The 19,992-nt window shown below is 39.1% G+C and overlaps 2 protein-coding genes across 9 annotated transcripts in view; one reads left to right on the top strand and one right to left on the bottom strand.

Moving 5' to 3' along the window:
• Nucleotides 1-19,992, top strand: part of ENOX1 (ecto-NOX disulfide-thiol exchanger 1) — a 548,245-nt gene that overhangs the window by 282,045 nt on the left and 246,208 nt on the right. The window lies entirely within an intron of this gene.
• LOC106733629 (40S ribosomal protein S27-like) lies at nucleotides 10,420-10,710 on the bottom strand. The gene has a single exon (XM_014583372.2). The coding sequence runs from the start codon at nucleotides 10,708-10,710 to the stop codon at nucleotides 10,456-10,458; it is 255 nt and encodes an 84-aa protein (XP_014438858.1). The 3' UTR covers nucleotides 10,420-10,455.

The raw sequence follows: 19,992 nt of genomic DNA, 5'->3' as shown, positions 1-19,992 counted from the left end.
TTGAAGACAGGAACACCATGACATCGCATGCAGGGACCCTTAAGATTAAAATATCCAGAAGGCCATCTAGCAAACTCCCACCCAATGTTATGTTGTTGAGTAGAAGGTCAACCAGGTGCTTCTTCAGAAACTTCAGGAGACCATTTCTCCTTTCCTTCTTTCCTTCTTAATTAATCAAACCTTTATGGACCCCTAGAATAGCTGTCAAAGTCTGATCCACCTCAGAATCTCCTTTGGAGCTCTTTTAGATCATAGAAATAAAAAGCAGATTAGTGGTTACTAGAGAAGAGAAGGGTAGAAGGATTAGAAGAATAGGGAGATGGTGGGTAACAAATACAAAATTATAGTTAACACGAGAGTGATTATAGCCAACAATAGTATATAGTATATTTTTGAATAGCCAAAGGAAGGATTTTAGATGTTCCCAACACAAAGTTGCAAATGTTTGAGATGATGGAGATGCTAAGAACCCTGATTTGATCATTATACATTATATTCATGTACTGAAAAAAAAATCACACTGTACTTAATAAATATGTATAATTACTGTGTCAAAAAACATAATAAAATTCATAGCTATCACATCAGATCTACTAAATCAGCATCTCTTAGAGGTGGAGACCAGGCATATGTCATTGTAAAGAAACCTCCTCTGGTGATTCCAGGGTTTATCAGGGATTGAGAACTACTGTGCCAAGCCCTCAGGCCAGCTTGTGGCTACTGAGAGAAGCACATAATCACCCAGGGTGCAGAAATAGTCCCATATAAGTTTAGTATTGAAGCATGTGATTGCCCAATGGAAGGCTCACATTTTTCTCCTGAACTAATGTAACCATTCTTGTGCCTTAGAAATCCCTATTTTTATCTTCCAAGCTCCCCGAGCAAGAAACCTGGGAATAGTTTTGCAATATTACCTTTTTGTACTATTACACTTATCATTAACCCCCCTTCACCCCACATTCCAGTTGCTCACCAGCTCTGTGTGCTCTATATCCAGAAGTATGGTTCAAATCTATTCCCTCTCTCTATCTCCAGTGCCTCTGCTCTATCCCCCTGATCTTTAGTAATTACCTCTGAATAGGTTAACCCATGTTGAGCTTCTTCCCTGTGGAGTTTACCCTCTATTGCACTGTAGGAATTACTGTTCTAAGTCACAAATTTGATCCTGTCACTCCCAATTTAAAATACTCTATTAGGTCCTCATTGCCAGTGGGAATGAAACTCCTAAGCATGGCCTCTTGCCTATATTTTCAGCATCATTCCTCACTATTTCACCATTTTCCCCACAAACTCCAGTCAAAAAAAAACAAACCAAAAACTCACTTTCTGTACCATACCACACACTTTCCACACCTAAGTGTTTTGGATCATGGTGTTGTCTATGCTTGAAACACCACACACTTTCCACACCTAAGTGTTTTGGATCTTGGTGTTTTCTATACTTGAAACATTTTTTATTTTTAAATATCCATCCCCACCAACTTTCACCTTAATTAATCCTTCAACAAAATCTAAATCGCCTTAGGACCAGCAGTTAGCGTAATGGCTATGTCTCTGGATTCCCATGTAGTCGACCACGGTTCGCGTCCAGGACCCGGTGGCTTAAACTCACGCCGGGCGCGTGTGCGTGCGTGCCCAAGATCCTGAGAGGAGAATGGAGGAGAAGGGATTGTGGCGTGGCTATCCCCTCTGGGGGGTGATTTCTCTCTTTCTGTCTCTCTGGCTATCTGGCGAACACACACACTCTATAACGAAAACCTCTACCCCCCCCCAAAAAAAAAAAATCTAAATCGCCTTCGCTGGGAGAGTTCATTGGTTCTCCCTCTGTGTTGTTTCCATTAACCTGTATTTTAATTAATTTATCCATTTTTCTTCATTTTGCCTTTATATACCAAATTATCCATCTTGACTTCCCTTCTTCAAAATGAGTTTCTTATTCACTTAGAACTGAAAATGGTACTGCATACAGAAGTTAATTTAATACTTACTAAGTAAATGAAAAAAGAATGCCTGAGCCTGAAACCAGCCTGCCGTAACCACTTCCCAGTGGTCTTAATCGCATTCTTTGAAGTATTACTCAACTCATCTAGCCATCTTCTGTATCTGCTTTCCGTTTGCTAAATAAAGATCACTGTCCCCTTTTATCTTTTTCCCCAGCTCACAAAGCTAATAAATTGTCATCCCCCAAATTGACATCAACTCTTTGGAATTCCAGTAGTTCTTATAAACCATGTCCAAAGTTGCACTAAATTCTTAAGGTCACATGACCAAATCCTGACGAACTTGCTACAAAGTAAGATTTTTGAGAGGGAGAAGTGGGAAACATTGAGCCTTGTGCCATGAGTCCTGTTGGTCTCAGGACTGGGTCTTACTCTGGCATGTTCCAAGAATATCAGATACTTGGCTCTATTTCTTCCCTTCACTGCTCCTGCCACCCCTCAGGCTGAAATTCTACAGTGTTTCTTCTGTCCTTCCCAAATTATGTGTTGTTTTGCTTGCAGGGAGAAGACTCACCAGATGGGAGTGGACCAATTCTATTATTTTTGCTCTTTATTGTGAATGGTCTTCCCTAAAAGTGTTGCTTTTTTCTTTGTTCCTTTTCTTCAGATTTACTTTTTAAAATATTCTATATACTTCCTTTGGTATTTTTTTCAAAATGTTCAATTCCAATCCTGGATTTAGGCCTCTTTAGTGTTCTTCTAAGAACTATTTCCATATATTTGTGACAATCTTTACTTTTGTATCCTTGTATCCATTTTATTTTGTCCCTTAGAAATCAGAAGTTCTTATAAAGACACCATGATTTCTGTTGTGGCACCCCCTTTTCTTTCACTACAATTGTTACTATCCAGATAGATGATCAAAATGTTATTTGGGGGCTTTTAAATTGTTTTTCATAAGTCAGTAGTGTGAATCTATGATTATATATATATATATATATATCTAAGTAGAATTAATGTTCTCTGTCCTCACTATTGTGAACTCCAGGCCGTATAGTAACTTTCTTCTAAGAGTTTTGTCACCTTCATGGTATTACTGACTTTTTAATGCAGATAGTCAATATTAAGCCCATTATATAGTTCTTTTCTCATTCCTATTTTAGTTTAATTAAGACATTATAAATCTGCTCTCCATGACTTTATTTAAAACTCTGTTAAAACATAAAATATTCTGTGTATTGTTTTGGTTTCTTGCCTAATGAATTCTGAGCTTACTTTCTATGGTATAAAAGTGTGCTTTATTTTGTTTTTGCTAAAATGATCTCTTTTATGCTTTGAGCAGTAAACCCTAGTTATAGTGCTTCATGAGTTGGGGAGTAAATGCATGTTTATATTGTCGAGAATTTCCTAATCTTTTTAGTCTATCTTTTAGAAAGATGTTCATTTTAGTTTTCTGGTTGATAAACCAGCATCTTTATGTAGGAAAACATTGTACTTAGGAAACATGATTTCAAATCCCTTGACATTTTTTTCAAAGCAGCATTTTAGAGAATAAAGCTAACATTGCTCTTATATGCACACCCATATATACAGAGACCAATATCATCTGAATAACATCACATGAATGTAAAATAGTAGAGAAAGGGTCAGCTCAGTCCTTCCAGCAGTCCCAGCATTCCCAAATTCACATATTTGGGCTTCCTAGTTCCTGCCTAAATGGCCAGCCCACGTTCCCTCTCTCTTTTCCCACTGAGGTTCTTTTATCCTTTGAGACTCAGCCCATATTCTTTTGTTCCTGGTGCTTTCCTGATAACCCAAATGGAAATAACATCTTTATTCTCTGGTAACAATACTCTTCTGTAATCATTCTTGTCTTAAGTATTATTTGTCCCCACCATCAGTGCCTGACCACCTAGGTATTATGGAGACATCATTCTTTGAGTGGAAATAAAGACTGGCTAGTGGGAAGAATTTTGTTTCTTAACCACCATATAAAAAAACACACATAACAAATGCTTTCAAAGTACCAGCAGCAGGTATTTTGTTTATTTTTAAAAAATAAATGAAATGTCTAGGTTGCATAAGTACCATAAGTTTATTTCTTAAGTATATGAGTCATTATTATTTGTATACATTTCCAAGGGCTCATGCCTCATTTTGTAAAGGATGATATTAAACCAAACCTGAAGTATCAATGTCAGTAGTTGGGCAGAAAAGACAGATGCTAGTTGGGTATCATGAGAGATGCAGACTTCCTGCCACCTCTTCTTTCTCACTTGTTGGTAGCATTGTCAGTTGGGGTCAGAAAATGGTGGGGAGAAGGTAGTTGCATACTATGCTGTTAAATAGAATGAATTCAGATGTTCAGCCTATGGTCTGTCCAACAGACCACATACCTTTTAATACTTTGCAAGAATGAGATAAGTTCCCAGCATGTAATACTACATGAGAGTCTTGCATTTCATCTTATTTTATTTTAATGCCAGAGGGCACGTATGCACACCAGAAAGAGAAAGCACACCTCAAGGGACCTTGCTCACAATGCAAACGTTTTTCTTCAATTCTTCCATCTCGCCAGGAACTTGGACACACATGTAAAGATATCCAGGGCCAAGATCTGAACTATGGTCAGCCAAATGGGATCTGATTCCCTCCATACAGCACTTAATCACCATGCTACGGAGCCGGCTTGAGTCTTGTGTTTTTAATCACTCCAGGCTGTAAGCTTCCTGGCTGAAATTGCATACTCCATTCATAGCCCATCAGTTTCCAGTTCTAGAAGGACCACAAAGGAAAATAAATGGTGTTTCCTTGTAAGATATTATCGTCATTGTAAGTGACCAGACAACTCCTCATCATAAATTTGTCTTCTGTGTACAGGGTATTATGCTAAGAAGTATATATATCAGCATTTTTATTTTTGGAGAGGTTTTTTTAATAGCATGTGTGCACTCACCAGAAAGACAGAGACAGACAGAAAGCACGAAATCATTTCCCAGCGGGGATGACCACACAGCAATCCCTTCTCCTCCATTCTCCTCTTGGGATCTTGGGCATGCACACACACCCGCCCAAAGTGAGTTTAAGACACCAAATTGTGACTTGAACTGCAGTTGACTACATGGGAGTCCAGTGACATAGCCAATATGCCAACTGCTGATCCCAAGAAGTTGATCATTTTAATTACCTCTTACCTCCAAATGTCTGGGAAACTAGTTGAAGAGAAAATACAATACATAGATATACAAAGAAAATAACCAAATTTTTTTTTAAAAAGGGGGGCAGAGCTGCATGTTAAAGGACATGGATACAGATCATTGGTTTTCAGAACGCAGTTGTTCAGGTTTAACAATAGATACTAACAACCGTTTTTGCCTTATCTTACCATCAAAACATTTCATACGTACTTAAACACAGTCCAATAAAGTCTCCATTTTATCCTCATCCTAAGCAGTAATATTAATGAAATCCTACAGGATTTTGTTGTTTTGTTTTAATAGAAATTTTTGCTATACGACAGGTGTGCTCACTGGAAAGACAGAGACAGAAAGTGAGAAATCAGCCCTTGGGGGCTGGCCATGTCACAAGCTCTTCTCTTCCATTCTCCTCTTGGGATCTTGGGCATGCATGCACATGCACCCAGCAAGATTTTAAGCCTCCAGGTCCAGGACTCAAACTGCGGTTGACTACATGGGAGGCTAGTGATGTAACTATTATGCCATCTGCCAGTTCCCAAATCCTACAGTTTTCTTTTATTACTTTTTATTCCTGCAGCTTATTAGGTTGTACTATATGGAAGTACCAATATTTGACTATTCTTTTAATCCACAGAAACATCGATTTCACATAGCTCAAAACATACCTATTAAAAATTTAAATGATGGCCTCAGGTTTCCTGTTAAACCCCCTGAGATACCAGTCTTAGCAAACTCTGGAGTTTGGAAGAACAAGCAGTCGTAAAGAATTGATCCTGTGAGGTTATCTTGGAATAGGTAGGCCTCGATGTGATTCTGGAAAGGAGGAGTGCGTAGAGAGGAGAAGCGCAATGCACGCAGGGGAGCAGCTGTGAGCAAGGCTGTGTGGGAAGCAGTGTACATCACCGGTCAGAGAGGAGAGCTGGAGGACTGGAGGGGGAGCGCCCCTCTTCTTTGATGTAAATTCTCAACCCTTGCATTTATTTGAAAAGCATGTTTTCAAAGCATAAAGGCACAGTTTTAAGGCTTCTCTGAAGTCTCCTGAAAAATTGCTTGCTTATTGTTTTTAACGCCTTGAACAGGGCCAGCTATTTCTATTAGAGAGCAGTAGTTGTCTGCAGAGTGAACACGTTGCCAAGGTCCCTGTCAGTCTGGAGGCATGAATCTGATGGCAGGAAGGCAGCTGCATAGGCTATCTGGTCCCCAATGAAGGCTCTACCGCCAAGGTTAGCAACTGACTATATCAAGAATCCATCCAATTCATTCCAGAAGCTCCCTCGGCCATCCCTGTAGACATCTCTATATCATTCTGGCCCTTCCCTACTGTCGTGAAGACTCCAGCTTCGGCCTTGAACCTTACCAGGTGCAAGTAATGGGAACCACCCAGCACATTCCTCTGAGCTTACCATGTGAGTGTATCCAAGGTCAGTTGCCCAGGATCAATTTCTATGACTGCCATGGCCCTGTCAGGCCCTGGCTCAGCCCTGCTGAGGTGTGTTCCAGCAGAGGACATTGAGGAATCTGACCATGGCCATAGAACAACGTGAACTATATTATCTGGAATAAAAAGAGAACTGTGTTGTAATGTGCTGAAATAACTACCTGAGTGCTTCAAGTTGTTGAAATGTGTTCTATTACTTTCAGAAATAACTACAGTTTAGGAAATTATGGGTAGGATTTTTTTTTGTATTTAAAGAAAATCAATAAGCAGGTACTTGTGTATACTGGTTTTGTTTAAAAGCCTTATTTTTTAGAGCAATTTTTGGTTCACAGAAATATTGAGCAGAGGTACAGAAGTTTCCTATATACTTCCTGCCCACAGACGTGCATAGCTTCCCCCATTGTCAACATCCTCAGCTAGAATGGTACACTTATTACAGCTGAGGATCCTGCACTAATGAGTCATTGTACGAAGTCCTGAACTGTGTATGTGTCTTATGGACACTTTATTGATGTTTGTGTATAGGGTTATTTATTTGTAACTGGCAAAAAAAATAAGGCAGGCCTGCTTCCTTGAGCTAATGGTTTCTGAATCTAAAAGAAAAGCTTGAGAGTCAAGGTGGATGCCAACAGCAATAACCATAAGAACAATCCATAGATTAATCAGAGAGCTGAGATGGAAACTAAGTTATATACAAATCCTTAACATATCAGTCATTTTATTTCTTATGAGCCCGAGGAAACCATAAGTCCTGGTGATGATTAGATTTAATTTTCTTTGACAATACAGTGGATTTCATTTGTTTAATTGAGTCCTGAACAATTTGTATGTCTTCATTTTAAAGTGCCATTTTTGATATTATTTAGTATGCTTAGACCAGCAGCTGATTGCTTGGAGAAGAGAGTTTGTTTCTCACAGTTCCCCAGGGGAGGAACATGATGTGCTACACCATGGAATAGTGGGCAGGGATGGGGGGCGGCGGGGAGGCACCTGGGAATCACCAGGTTGGACAGAAAGGAGAAGTAAGAAGGCATGGTGGTTAAAGGTGCTGGACTCCCATGTGGCCGGCTGCAGTCTGAGTCCCAGCCCTAGCAGCTTGTTGTTGCACTTTCCCTCTCTCTCCCTGTTTCACTCTGTCCCTCTCTGGTGAAATTAAATAAATAAATAAAGTTAAATAAAATAATTCTTTTTTAAAAAAAGAAGATGTGGTTATGAGATTTCATTCTAGCTTCTGAGAGAAAAACAGGGAAAGGCAGGGTAAACAGGTTTAGAATTGGCTAGTGTGAATAGTTTAAGTGGGCTCTGGGGTATAAAAGCCATCTCTAATTCTCTGATATCAGCCCCAGGATCGTGAGAACAGAAGAATGGTGGCTCCACACAGCAGAGCCCAGTAAGGAAGATGGTTGAAAATAGTAGCTCTGGACTGGTTGGTTCATACTGACAGATGTGTTCCCAGGCAGGTTGTTTGCCATCTCTAGGATTGGTCAGCCCTGGGAGGGGCTGTCCCTTAGTGTAAATAAGACCCCAGATGTCAAAGTACCAGGAATACAGAAAGATGACATGTTTAATGCAGTGTGTATATATATATATATACACACACACACACACACACACACATAGGCATGTATGTGTACACACGCAGATACTATTATTTCTTTGATGAATTTGTGCCTATAGAAGGGGGGGGTATGTGTCTACTAAGTACTAGGTACTGTTTTAGCTGATAGCAATTAAGCAGGAAAAACATTTTAATGTTTACAAAGAAGACTGTCATGATGGAAGACTAACTTATCCAAAAAAAATCAGCTAACATAACCTCGAATACTGAGATAGTCTATGCAGAAAAATAAGATTGACAGAAGGACACAGATAATAGAAGCTGCTATTTTAGGTAGCTGTCAGGGAAGGCTTCTCTGCGGGAATGACATTTCAGCTGAGAAGAGGTTAGGTGAGGGCATGGGTGGGTCATGCAGGTATCTGGAGGAACCACAAATGTAAACTCCCTAAGAAAAGACCAGGCTTAGCGGTCTCAAGGAAGACCTGTGCTTTGGGAGCTCCATGAGGAGAAGAACCTATAGGAAATGAGGTTGCAGAAGTGAAGAGACAAATTCTAAAGGGCTTTGGAGACCATCTAAAAATGATGGGGGCCCAAGTGGTAGCACAGCAGTAATATGACTGGACCCACATAGAAGGGTCCTGGGTTCGTGTCCCAGGACCTCTCTGAGCATATACTACACATGCATGTACTCATGATTTAAGTGGCTAAGACTTGTGGGGATCAAGGAATGAAGACCCTGTTAGGGGTGCCTGTTTCTTCCTCTTTACGTATCTCTCTCATAGAAGAAATGGATAAATAAACTTACAAAATAATAATTTTAAAAAACCCCGGGAAACTGTGTATTTTCTTTGATGTTGGAAACTTAAGCCATATGAAATCTCAAAATGCAATTTAAGTAGCTATTATCCCACTCTATTTTCTTGTTTTCTACACTGTTTTTTTCATATTCACTTGCAATGGCTTAGTTTAAAACACAGGAAGCTTAATATCATTTTCCCAAAGGCCTCCATTTGCAAGTTGTTTTTCAAGTTTAAAACAAATCAAATACAAACTTCTCCATGCAATGTGAAAGGACAGCTTTAGGTCACAACTGAAAATGACTTTCTGTACCATGGAATGCTTTGACATATATGTGGTATTCAAATAAAATGAAATACAATTTTGAAACTGCCACAGTTCTATAAATCTAGAAGAAAAAGAAGCTTTGAGCAATCAACAATTTGCTTTTATTTTCTATTAGATAGTTGTCGTTTTTGCACTGTGTATCATTTATTGAATATAAACTAAAACCCACTTACTACAAGAGTGCCCACAAAGAAAACCTCATTTCAAATCTAATTGTGGACATTGTCCCTTCATTAAAAATTCATGGGGTTACGAATGTGTCACATAAGCGCTGGAGTCGCTATTATTTCCCCAGCTCTTTTCCCACTGACAATTCCGATCAGAATTTTAAAACACCCATATCTAGAAAGATGTTCTCTGATGAAAAACAAATAAAAGAAAAAGGGAAAAGAAAAAGAAACTATAAATGTGAATGTTAAGACCTTTTGACCACATATGTTGCAGTTTTTCAATTTATTGTCAGTATATATGGGTAAATGGACAGGGACAAACAACTGTCTGTTAATCTACATCTTAAGAGGCCAGTTAATGGTGTGGTGGTTAGGGTGCTGGACTCCCACAGTTTGAGTCTTGCTTCCTGACTTTCTCTTTCTCTCACTCTCTGGTGAGTGCACATGCTCTGTAGCAAACAATAATGATAATAAATTAAACCATATTTTTAAAAAGTATATCTTAATATTGCTTCAACTTCTTAGCAAATTTTTCTTCCCTTTAAAGCAGGAAAGAAAAATATAGACTCTAGCAATCCTCCTGCCTTAGCTTCCAGGTGGGGACTACAGGCATGCCCCCCATACTCCTGCCTCTTTTTGACAGTCTCACTCTGTTGCCCAAGCCAGCCTCGTGCTCAAGTGCTTCCTACCTCAGTTTCTCTGAGTCTCTGAGATTATAGTTACAAGCCATTATGCCCAACCTTTAGGCTGGGCCGAGAATCAAATCCAGACCTCTTATGTGGTCCTACCCTGAGGAGCACAGTGACTTAGCAGCATGTGCTAGCATGACTGGACACAAGTTTTAAATGTGTTATTAATTAGTAATGGGTCATTTATTTTGTTTTGTTTTAGGTAAAGGGAAAACAAAACAAAAAAGTAGGCTGTTGGATTTAGCTTCTTCTCTGTTCTGATTCTTTTTTTTTTTTTTTTTTTAATCCAAAACATGTTTATGGGGATGGTTTCCCACTCATCTTGAGTCAGGATGCTTTTAGTGCTGCTTCCTCCTAAAGGAACATCCTTCTGTAAGCCTCGCTTTTCCTCCTGTAGGCTGGCCAAGGACAGGGGAGCAGCCAATGCACAAAACTACCATTTGTGCATGGCTAAAGACTGTGGTGATTTTATAGCATCCTGGGCACTTCACAGCCACGAAGTAGGAATTTGGGCTCTGCACCAGGCGCTTCTTCTTGTGTTTCCTCTTCTCCTCTTCCGGAGAGGGATGAAGGAGATCCTTTGCAAGAGCCATGTTGTAGTGGGGAGGTCATCACCGTCGGAAAGGTCTGTTCTGATTCTAAAGCTTCTCCACCTGTATCAGCCAGACCGAAGTGATTTTCCACTTACCCTTCTCCCTATCTGATGGTTAACGTCATTTGCTGCAATGAACAGAACAAGCAACGCTCTACTGTTAAATAGTTTGGTTAGACTCCATGTTGAGCCCCTATTGCTTTTGTTGATTAGCATGAAGAATGTGCAAATATAAGAAAGCTAGTGACTAGCATACAAGAAGAATATGTAACTGTATATAACAAAAGTGAGATCACATGGCATAGAGGAAATATACTTTTGTGGATCTCATATATAACTTTACAGCAATTGTATTACATTTCATATATTTCAGAAATCACCTCTTCTCCGATAAACTTATTTTCATAATTTAGCTCAGCAAGAAGCTTGCAAATTCAGCGACAATTTCAGCTCAATTCTATTCTGATTGGAGGATATATCTATAATCTCCATTTCATTCTGCATCACATTTTCAGTATTAACTCACATTTTTTTCTTTAATTTTATGCTCCCCTTAACGTGGCCTGTTCATCTCTTTGGTTACCAAGTATGTGATCTAATAGCAGATTACATATCCAAAATGCCTTTGCCATCTGTGGCCATCACTCTGGATTTCAGTGCAAGGTTACACTATAAACCTTTTCCCCTATTTGATCTACTGAGCTATAGGAGTTTACAGAACAAAACTGATACTACTGCCAAACCCTTGCCATGCAGTCTCAAACCATCTAATTTATCGACCAGTCTCATGTGTACCAACAATGAGTCACACCAAAATACTGATGGAAAAAGCGAGGAGTACCAGAAAATGTAGTCTTCAGTGGATTTGATTGCCATGAGGATGTGCTCACAAAACTGTTCCTAACGCAGTTTTTTGCTGCTGTTGTAGCTGAAAGTGCATTTTATAAGGGCCTATCTAAAGGGATCTAGATTTTAACATACCCAACAATTTTGCCAGTAATAGTTTGTTTCTTTCAGCTCCTTCTAAAGGCATTGTATGCTGACCCCTCTAGTGATTCCTGACGTGAAGACTGAAAGCATAAAGTAGAAAAGTTCAGGAAGTGGCCCTGGGGAAGTTGTGACAGGAGCCTTCCTGTGGTTTGCAAATCGTGCTGACAAACAGCTTTGCACCTTTCACAGGAGAATTAGAAGAGAGGGAAGTCCCCAGTTTAGCTCTCAGGATGTAAGTTTATCTTTACAAAGAACGAAAAAGTAGCTGCCACAATGGGTAACGGTTCTAATCAGCAGTCAGTGGGACTTCGGTTTAAGTAGGTTACACAAAGACTAACATAGACCCTCATGCTTCCAGCACCTCTAAAACGTCAGTGATCCTTTGAAATAGGAATTTCAAGTTGGTGTATTCAGGGGCTTGGAGAGAAAGGGAATGAGATAAGGAAAAATAATAGTAACTCGACTTTCCCTCCCAGGCCTTCCATCTTGTCAGCCTCTCTCACTATTACATGTCATCAAGATGCTGCGAGTGTGGATGGACAAGAGATTGTTTGCACCAAGAGGAAGAGTTCTAGGCAGTTCTTAATGGTGATGACGCTGATGCCTTCTGTATACCAAGCTCTCAGCCAAACCACTGATTTACCCTCAGGACATGTATTTGGACACAGTTAGACCCAGTTAGGGCTAGACCAACCCCAGGTGGCCACCACACATGTCTGTTCCCTTTCTTTTTTTCCTCTTAAGTACATAATTATTAATCTGATTTTTAAGAAAAATGTACTTCTCAATTAAATATGGGCCTTGAGTTGTTTTTCAGCAGTGATTTCTGCTGATTTGCCAGGATTCTTTGCCTTGCCTACTCCTATGGCTGAAGAAAAGGCTTTGAGAAGGCCGACTGAGGTGAAGATATAGCAAAGCCTCTGGACTCCATTGCCATGGGACCTCAGACCTTGACTGCCCAGCAGGCTATCTTCTGGCACATTGCTACCCCTCCTCAAGCGACTCAGCCTTCATTTGACTTACTATTCAGTTGATTCTTTTCATCTTACTTTTCTTTATTTTTTCTTTTTCTTTTTTTCTCCTTCTCCTCCTTTTTTTTTTTTTTTCTTTTTTTTTTTTGCCAGAAGTGGGATGTCTTTAGAGAGTTTTCTCTTAAGGCCTAACGGTATGTTAATAGTTTATACACAATAAAGTTGTTTTCTTATACTAGCAGGCTCCTGAGAGTATCACGTTTGCCACACTACAGCAAGCTCACATCTGATAGTGCTCTTTAATTTACTTTTCCCACTGCATTATTGTAAATTTCTTAAGGATAGGGTTTATGTTTATTGCTCTTTTTTGTTGTTTCTTTTTTTTTTTTGCCAGAAGTGGGATGTCTTTAGAGAGTTTTCTCTTAAGGCCTAACGGTATGTTAATAGTTTATACACAATAAAGTTGTTTTCTTATACTAGCAGGCTCCTGAGAGTATCACGTTTGCCACACTACAGCAAGCTCACATCTGATAGTGCTCTTTAATTTACTTTTCCCACTGCATTATTGTAAATTTCTTAAGGATAGGGTTTATGTTTATTGCTCACCATTATGTTCTTGGTATCAAGCGCAGTAACTTGTGTACAGTAAGCATTTAATAGAGATCCCTTGAATGAATGTATCCTAATGGAAATAATCCTTTACTTCCAAACTTCTCTGTATTTCAAAGCCAGTCAAACCCAGAGGCTCTAAAGACCCTCTTAGTCCAGCTCTTTGTTTTGTTGCAGCAGAGATCAGTCCAGACTAGGGCAAATGGAATCTTGGACTCTGCCTTTCATTAGATTTCTGACTTTGGGTAAATAATCCAATGTCTTAACCTTCTGAGCCTTAGTTTATTTACTTCAGTAGAAAGTTGCTAATAACATCTATCTCCTAGGTTGTTGTGGTTTCTTTTCTTCATGAGTTCAAGGAAGTGAGCATCTCATAGAGGGGCTGTTGTGTGTGAGCTGTTTTCCTAGCGAGTGCCTCTGGGAGAATGTGGTTGGCTGGTGGGGGAAAAGGGTAAGAAAATGACATTTTCTTTTCCTTTATAGATTTTAGCTTTGTTTTAACTCAGTGCATGTGTTAGGATTATTAGTAAGACTTTTAAAATAAAAATTCTCTTATAAAAGTATTAGTATTCCATCTTCCTAAGATGCAATAATGTTTCTTGTTTAGATTGAAGAGAACTGTGTCATTGCATTTCCATGCAAATTTAACTGCTAGGTAAAAGTTTAGTCAGCTGGTAGTTAAGAATGGTAAGAAGGGAACCAGCAGATGGTAGAATGGTTACATCGCTGGATTCCCATATAGTCAACCACGGTTCAAGTCCCAGACCCAGCGGCTTGAAATTCACACTGGACACCTGTGCTTGCGTGCCCAAAATCCTAAAAGGAAAATAGAGAAGAAGGGATTGTGACATGGCCATCCCCCCTGGGGTGTGATTTCTTGCTTTCTGTCTCTATCTCTTTGGTGAGCACACATGCCTTATTCCAAAAATCTCTCTTAAAAAAAAAAAAAGAAAGAAAATGGTAGCAAGACCTTGGGGAGTATGTTTAAAGGTGGTTAACCTCAATTAATGTAAGGGTGAGTTTTAGGAGATTCTCCTGTGGAAAGTCTGGAAATACCGGTTTGTTTTATGTTGATTATGTGTCTTACTACTATACCTACCTTATTTGAACCTTATTAATTAAAGTCTGTGTTGTACAGTCTGTGTCAAATTGATATGCTGGATAAGTACACAAATACATGTCTACTTCATTGTGTAAGTAATAAAATCATTATCCTAATTGCTCTAATAGTCAAGGCCTGGTGACTGGAGTTGACAGCACTGTGGTTCTCGCATGCCATCACTTCACACTCTGCCCTGTTTAACCACCACTAACTGCTGATTATTTTCTTAAGCCATTATTTTACAATAACCATTATCTCACAATAAACTGTAAAATTTAGCATTGTTCAAGAACTAGAATATCTATCAGACTTAAAAAGCAGAAAATCTTTTTTATTAAGACTAGAAAAGAAACAGTGTGATAATGCTAGTGGAAATTCTTTTAAAATATTTGTTTAGGTTGGGTTAAGCCATCTAGTTGTGAAAATAATAAACCATGGTAGCAATAGCAGTATACTGTAATTCCCACAAAGCACATTCAGCACAATTTCTTTTTTATAAATAATAAAAGCTTAAATAAATACGATTACTCCAAGCTAACATGAAATTACATTCAGTACCATAGGCCAGATGTTTCTCTCTCATATCTGTGTTCTTTAACATTGATTTTTGCTTATTCCTCTCTCTGCCTCTCCCCCAATATATTTAAATAATCTGTGGACAAATGACTGAGGATGACATTTGATCCTGGACTGAGTTTGATTTATTTGCAGGGAAACATAGTTTCATTCATCTCACACACAGCTGGTGAGAAGAAGACCTGGAAGTGCCCCGGAACACAAATATTTAACACCTTTGTAGGTGGAGCCAGCAGGTGGTACAGTGGTTGGAGCACTGGACTCCCACATGGCTGACCATAGTTCAAGTCCCAGACCTGGCAGCCTACTTTCTCACTTTCATCATCTGTGTCTCTCTGTTCCTCTCTCTAGTGAGTGCACATGCCCTAGAACAAATTTTAAAATAATAATAATAAATAAAATTAAATAATTCTAAAAAGAAACGTTGTAGTCAGGGGCAGCTTTACTTTGGGTCCTTACTTCATATCAGATCACATCAGACATATGAAATAAATTCACATCTGATACTCAGTTTAATTTTTTTAAGTTTATGTCTTCCATGAGAAAGAGAATCAGAGACAGGAATCCTCAACCGGGTCTTCACACCTCCATCTACTCCCAGCCAGTCACCAGGATCAAAGGCACTGATGTGTCCCAAGTGCTTAGGGAAGTCCTGCAACACACTCAGGGTGTTACTCATGTGGATCTCGTTGCCACTGCACTACCAACTGGCTCCACAATACAATTTTGTATGTAGGGATTTTAGATGGGATTTTTACAATTTTGCTTTGTGAATTACTTAAGTTACTCTTTTTAATTTAAAAACCAGCTCTGATTCCTCTATCATTATGGAGACTCAGAAATTTCTGTGAAATGAGAAAGCCACTTACAAGTGATTTTCAACTGTAATGACTTCTATCTGAATACTGGATTTTTGATGATTAGAGTTGTCTTAATCCAAAATGTATGGCTATTTAATTAAATATTCATTTGTTTTAGATAGTATGCTTTTCATTGCATACTGACATAAAATATTTTCTGGTCTCTAATATGACTGTAGACTTCTATGCCTCCAGTGCCTAGTTGATAATGCAGCCATAGTGAGAAAAATAGACTGCATTTCCCACAGGCAGATGAGTCTTTTGATCTAGAAGATTAATAGAGAAGGAGATTCTCTTTGTGGAGCTTAGGCCTGCAAATGGCATCCCCCTATAGGGAAGGACTTATGTGTGGTATTCTTAAGAATGAAATAGCTCCTCCTATCAGCAGGGATAATGAATGTTAATGGGTAAGGTAGGGGTGAGGGGTAAGGCATTCCTATTTATGGAAATTTGTGACCAAGATAGAGAGAGAGAGAGAAGGACTTAGAGCTGCAGAAACAGCATTTTACAGTGACCTTCAACCTTGTCTTCAGTGCTGAAGCTCTCCATGAGCAATTATTCCTTCCCACCCCCCCTTTTTTTTTCTTTTTTGGCCCAGTTCAGGGCAGAAACCTCTATGGAGGTTTTCTGGGATATGATGATCTTACTGAGATTACTGTGTATAGCCAATTGTTACTTTTGATGATCCCCTGACCTCAAAGACAACTAGAACATAAAGATTTTTTCCTAGCAAAACCCACACGTTTTATGCCATCTCTAAATCATATATGTCCCTGGAGGCTAGAACATCTTTCTGTGCCCCCCAATCTGCCTCCAGCCTCAGTACACAACCTAAATAACTCTGGAATGTCCCTGCCTGCCTCTCATCCAATCTTCCTGAGCATTTCTGGCCAGACTAGAACTTTCTGATTGGATGTCCTATTGCAGGTACATTTGCATGGGACTCCTACACCACCTCCCATCTCTAACTACCCCATCAAGCCCCACTCCCCTGATGAGGTAACCACATTACTTGTGAGGCCAATGGAAGTTAAAACCATCCCAGGGAACCCAAGGCTCCTGCTGTTCTTGCTCACAGGTTACAGCCATGAATGCTTAAGAGCAGTGGGAGGTGCTTTAGAGAAATAGAAAGCAGTCTCTGGCCCTGGCCTCCCAGTAGAAGGTCCTGAGTCCTGTTAGGTCTATAAGTCCTGGGGCCCTCATGGCAGCAGGGCTAATGCTTTATTCATTGTGTTGCAATGGCATCATTAAGAGCACATTAGTTTAAAGAGTAACTAACATGTTCTTTGTGACCCTACTAGGAGAAATGTTAAACAGGATGAGCAGCTAGCTCAAGCTGGTCCAGGTCTGACCCGAGTTTTACTGCAAGTTAGATTTCCATAAATTAAAGAACTCTAACCAGGCTTTTTGGAAAATAGATAACTCATTTACCAAAGTTTGCAGCCATTTAAGAGTCAGTTATTTACTCACTACAATTAAAATGTTCCACTTTGTAGTTTAATATATTTTCCATGGTTGGGTCAAGGTGTGAAATGAGTACACAAGGAGAAAACTGAACCCCAAACAGTGTACATTATAGAATTATATATTGCTGGCTTTCCTTTAAGTAATACGATAGTAATGTTTATAGAAATTGCTTCTTGCTATCAGCTTGGCTGAAAAGACCAGTGGTGAGCAATGTTGCCTCTCTGTCCTGTGCATGCATAAGAAATTGTTCTTTGATTTGTGACCATGGTATACAGATTTCACCTTTCCTGATGGTCATGTCCGAAGCCTGAAATATACTTAAAGTCTTGTTCCAGAAGCTTCACTCCCTTTCCCAAGGTGACTCCTCTGTGGTCTCTTGTTCTTCCTCAGCAGTCCATGGCTTTGCCATTTCAGGTGAAGCTGTCATTTAGCTACAGCATTCTGTTTACTTTACTGCTCTGTCGAATTTTCGAACATGAATGTGAAGAGGATAGAGAAAGTGTACACACAGAGAAAACTTGTCAATTGAGGGGAATCAAGAGTGATCTGATATATCTTTATTTGCTTTTACAAATTTGTGGCTTAGATGGTAGTTTAATTTCAATATCCCTATTTAAGGATAGAAAAGCCACTTTTCCAAGGACAGACATCACTACAGAAGTAGGATTTGGGGTCAAAATTCAAGTTTACATCTCCAGTTCTTCAGATAAGGACTCAGGTGGAATGAAAACTTGAGAACTGTTAAGACTATTCAGAAAAGTGATCACCATACCCATTGCTAACTAAGGCTGCACAATTGTATGTCAAGAACATTTGGGAGACTGCTGTATCCAGAAGTTGGAATTAATTAATGGACTCTTAAAATTTATCTAATTCTTCAAACCTTGATATTCTACAAACCCAGGGAGGTTTGTCTTGAGTCTCAGGGGTTTAGAAAAATTTTGCTTAAAGCAAGGCCCTTCTTGGGGCCAGTAGATGGCATAGTGGTTAAGGTGCTAGACTCTCACATGACCGTTCAAGTTCTGGACTGGACAGCTTGAAAGTCATATCAAGTTAGTGTGTGCCCAAAATCTATAGAGGAGAATAGATTGCAGGGTGATTTCTCACTTTTTCTCTCTCTATCTCTCTCCGTCTTTCCAGCAACCACAATTACCCTATAGTAAAAGTCTTTTTATAAAAGGAACAAAAAATAGCTTTTTCATTTAAATGGATCTAAGGTTATATTTACTGATAACATTGCTTCCTTTTATAATTTACTCACTAGCAGAGTCAAGTAATGAAAGGTATATTTTGGAAGGCAGAAAACAACAGATTGTATGTGGTTGGTTGCTAGGTTGCTATCTATTGATAAGGGGAATTAATAGCATCATTTTTACATTTCATAGTCTTCAACTATAATATTGCCCTTTCCAGAAAATCTGAAATAGCCTAAATGTAGGTCTCATATTTTAAAACCTATCTATACAAAGATCGAAATTAACGTGTTATCATAGTACCATCTAGGCCTCTTTTTTATATTTAATAGAAAGACAGGTACTTTATCTTTTTTTTTCTTTTTTTGGAGAGGATTTTTTTTTTTCTATAGGGCGCATGTGCTCGCCAGAAAGACAGAGAGAGACAGAGAGATAGAAAGCAAGAAATCACCCCCCCAGGGGGGATGGTCACACCGCAATCCCTTCTCCATTCTCTTTTCAGGATCTTGGGCACACACACACACACACCTGGCATGAGCTTAAGCCGCCGTGTCTGGGACTTGAACCATGGTCGACTGCATGGGAATCCAGCGACAAAGGCATTACGCTAACTGCTGGTCCCTGTGAGGTACTTTATCTTTAATATCTTAAGACTGTGCTTTTGTTATTTCTTCAATTTAGAAATAGAGGAAGCATAATTTTTTCAAGAGCAAAGGTTTCCTTAAAAAAATCATTTTACTTCTGTCATTTCTCTAATGTTTATATATGCAATGCTGAATAGTATTTTTCTTTGTGTCAAAAGATAATTGGCTTTATCTACTCTCCCACCCATGCTAGGTGAGCTGTTTATAGCAAATTTGGCCATTTTGTTTGATTGCATGATTTTACAGAGAGGATGTTTGGTCATCTCCCTTTCTCTCCCTTCTCTCTCTCTCTCTCTGAAGTTCTTTGAAGACAGACATATCATGAGTAAAACCTTATTCATTCAGTAACCACTTCCTCCCTAAGATAGAAGATGATTTATAGTTTAAAATTGGCTGCTAGACAAAGTAGAAAAATGGAGTATGAAATCACAGACCCATAATGGAATTTCGTGTGTGAGAAATGGTCGGATCTGCTTTTTATCCTCTGTAGTGCATGCCAAATTGAAACGTCTCCTTTCTTCCAATGATTTCACTTCTTTAGTTCTGTACGTATATGCCTTTGTTACACTAATGCACTGCTTAATGGGTCTGAAGATGCAGTTATTTATAGATTTTAGCTCATTCAAAGAGCAGCTGCAAGAAGTCTCACAAAAGGAAGACGTCACTGTAACCTGCTTATGACCCTACATTGGTTTCCAGGGAGGTGTGGAATCTTAAATCTTAGAGGATGACTTGTTAAGTGCACCAAAAACTTATCTTGAAAGATTTGACAGGTTTTTTAAAATTGTCTTCCTTTGACACCTCAAATTCATCTGTGTTTTAGTTTCTAAGAGAGATTTTATCCCTTATGTTTCTCAGCTTTCAAACCTCT

This window comes from Tupaia chinensis, unplaced genomic scaffold (genome assembly GCF_000334495.1).
Source record: "Tupaia chinensis unplaced genomic scaffold, TupChi_1.0 Scaffold144262_1, whole genome shotgun sequence".
NCBI lineage: Eukaryota > Metazoa > Chordata > Mammalia > Scandentia > Tupaiidae > Tupaia > Tupaia belangeri.
Note: the sequence above shows the minus strand (reverse complement) of the source record. Positions and strands in the feature narration are given on the sequence as shown.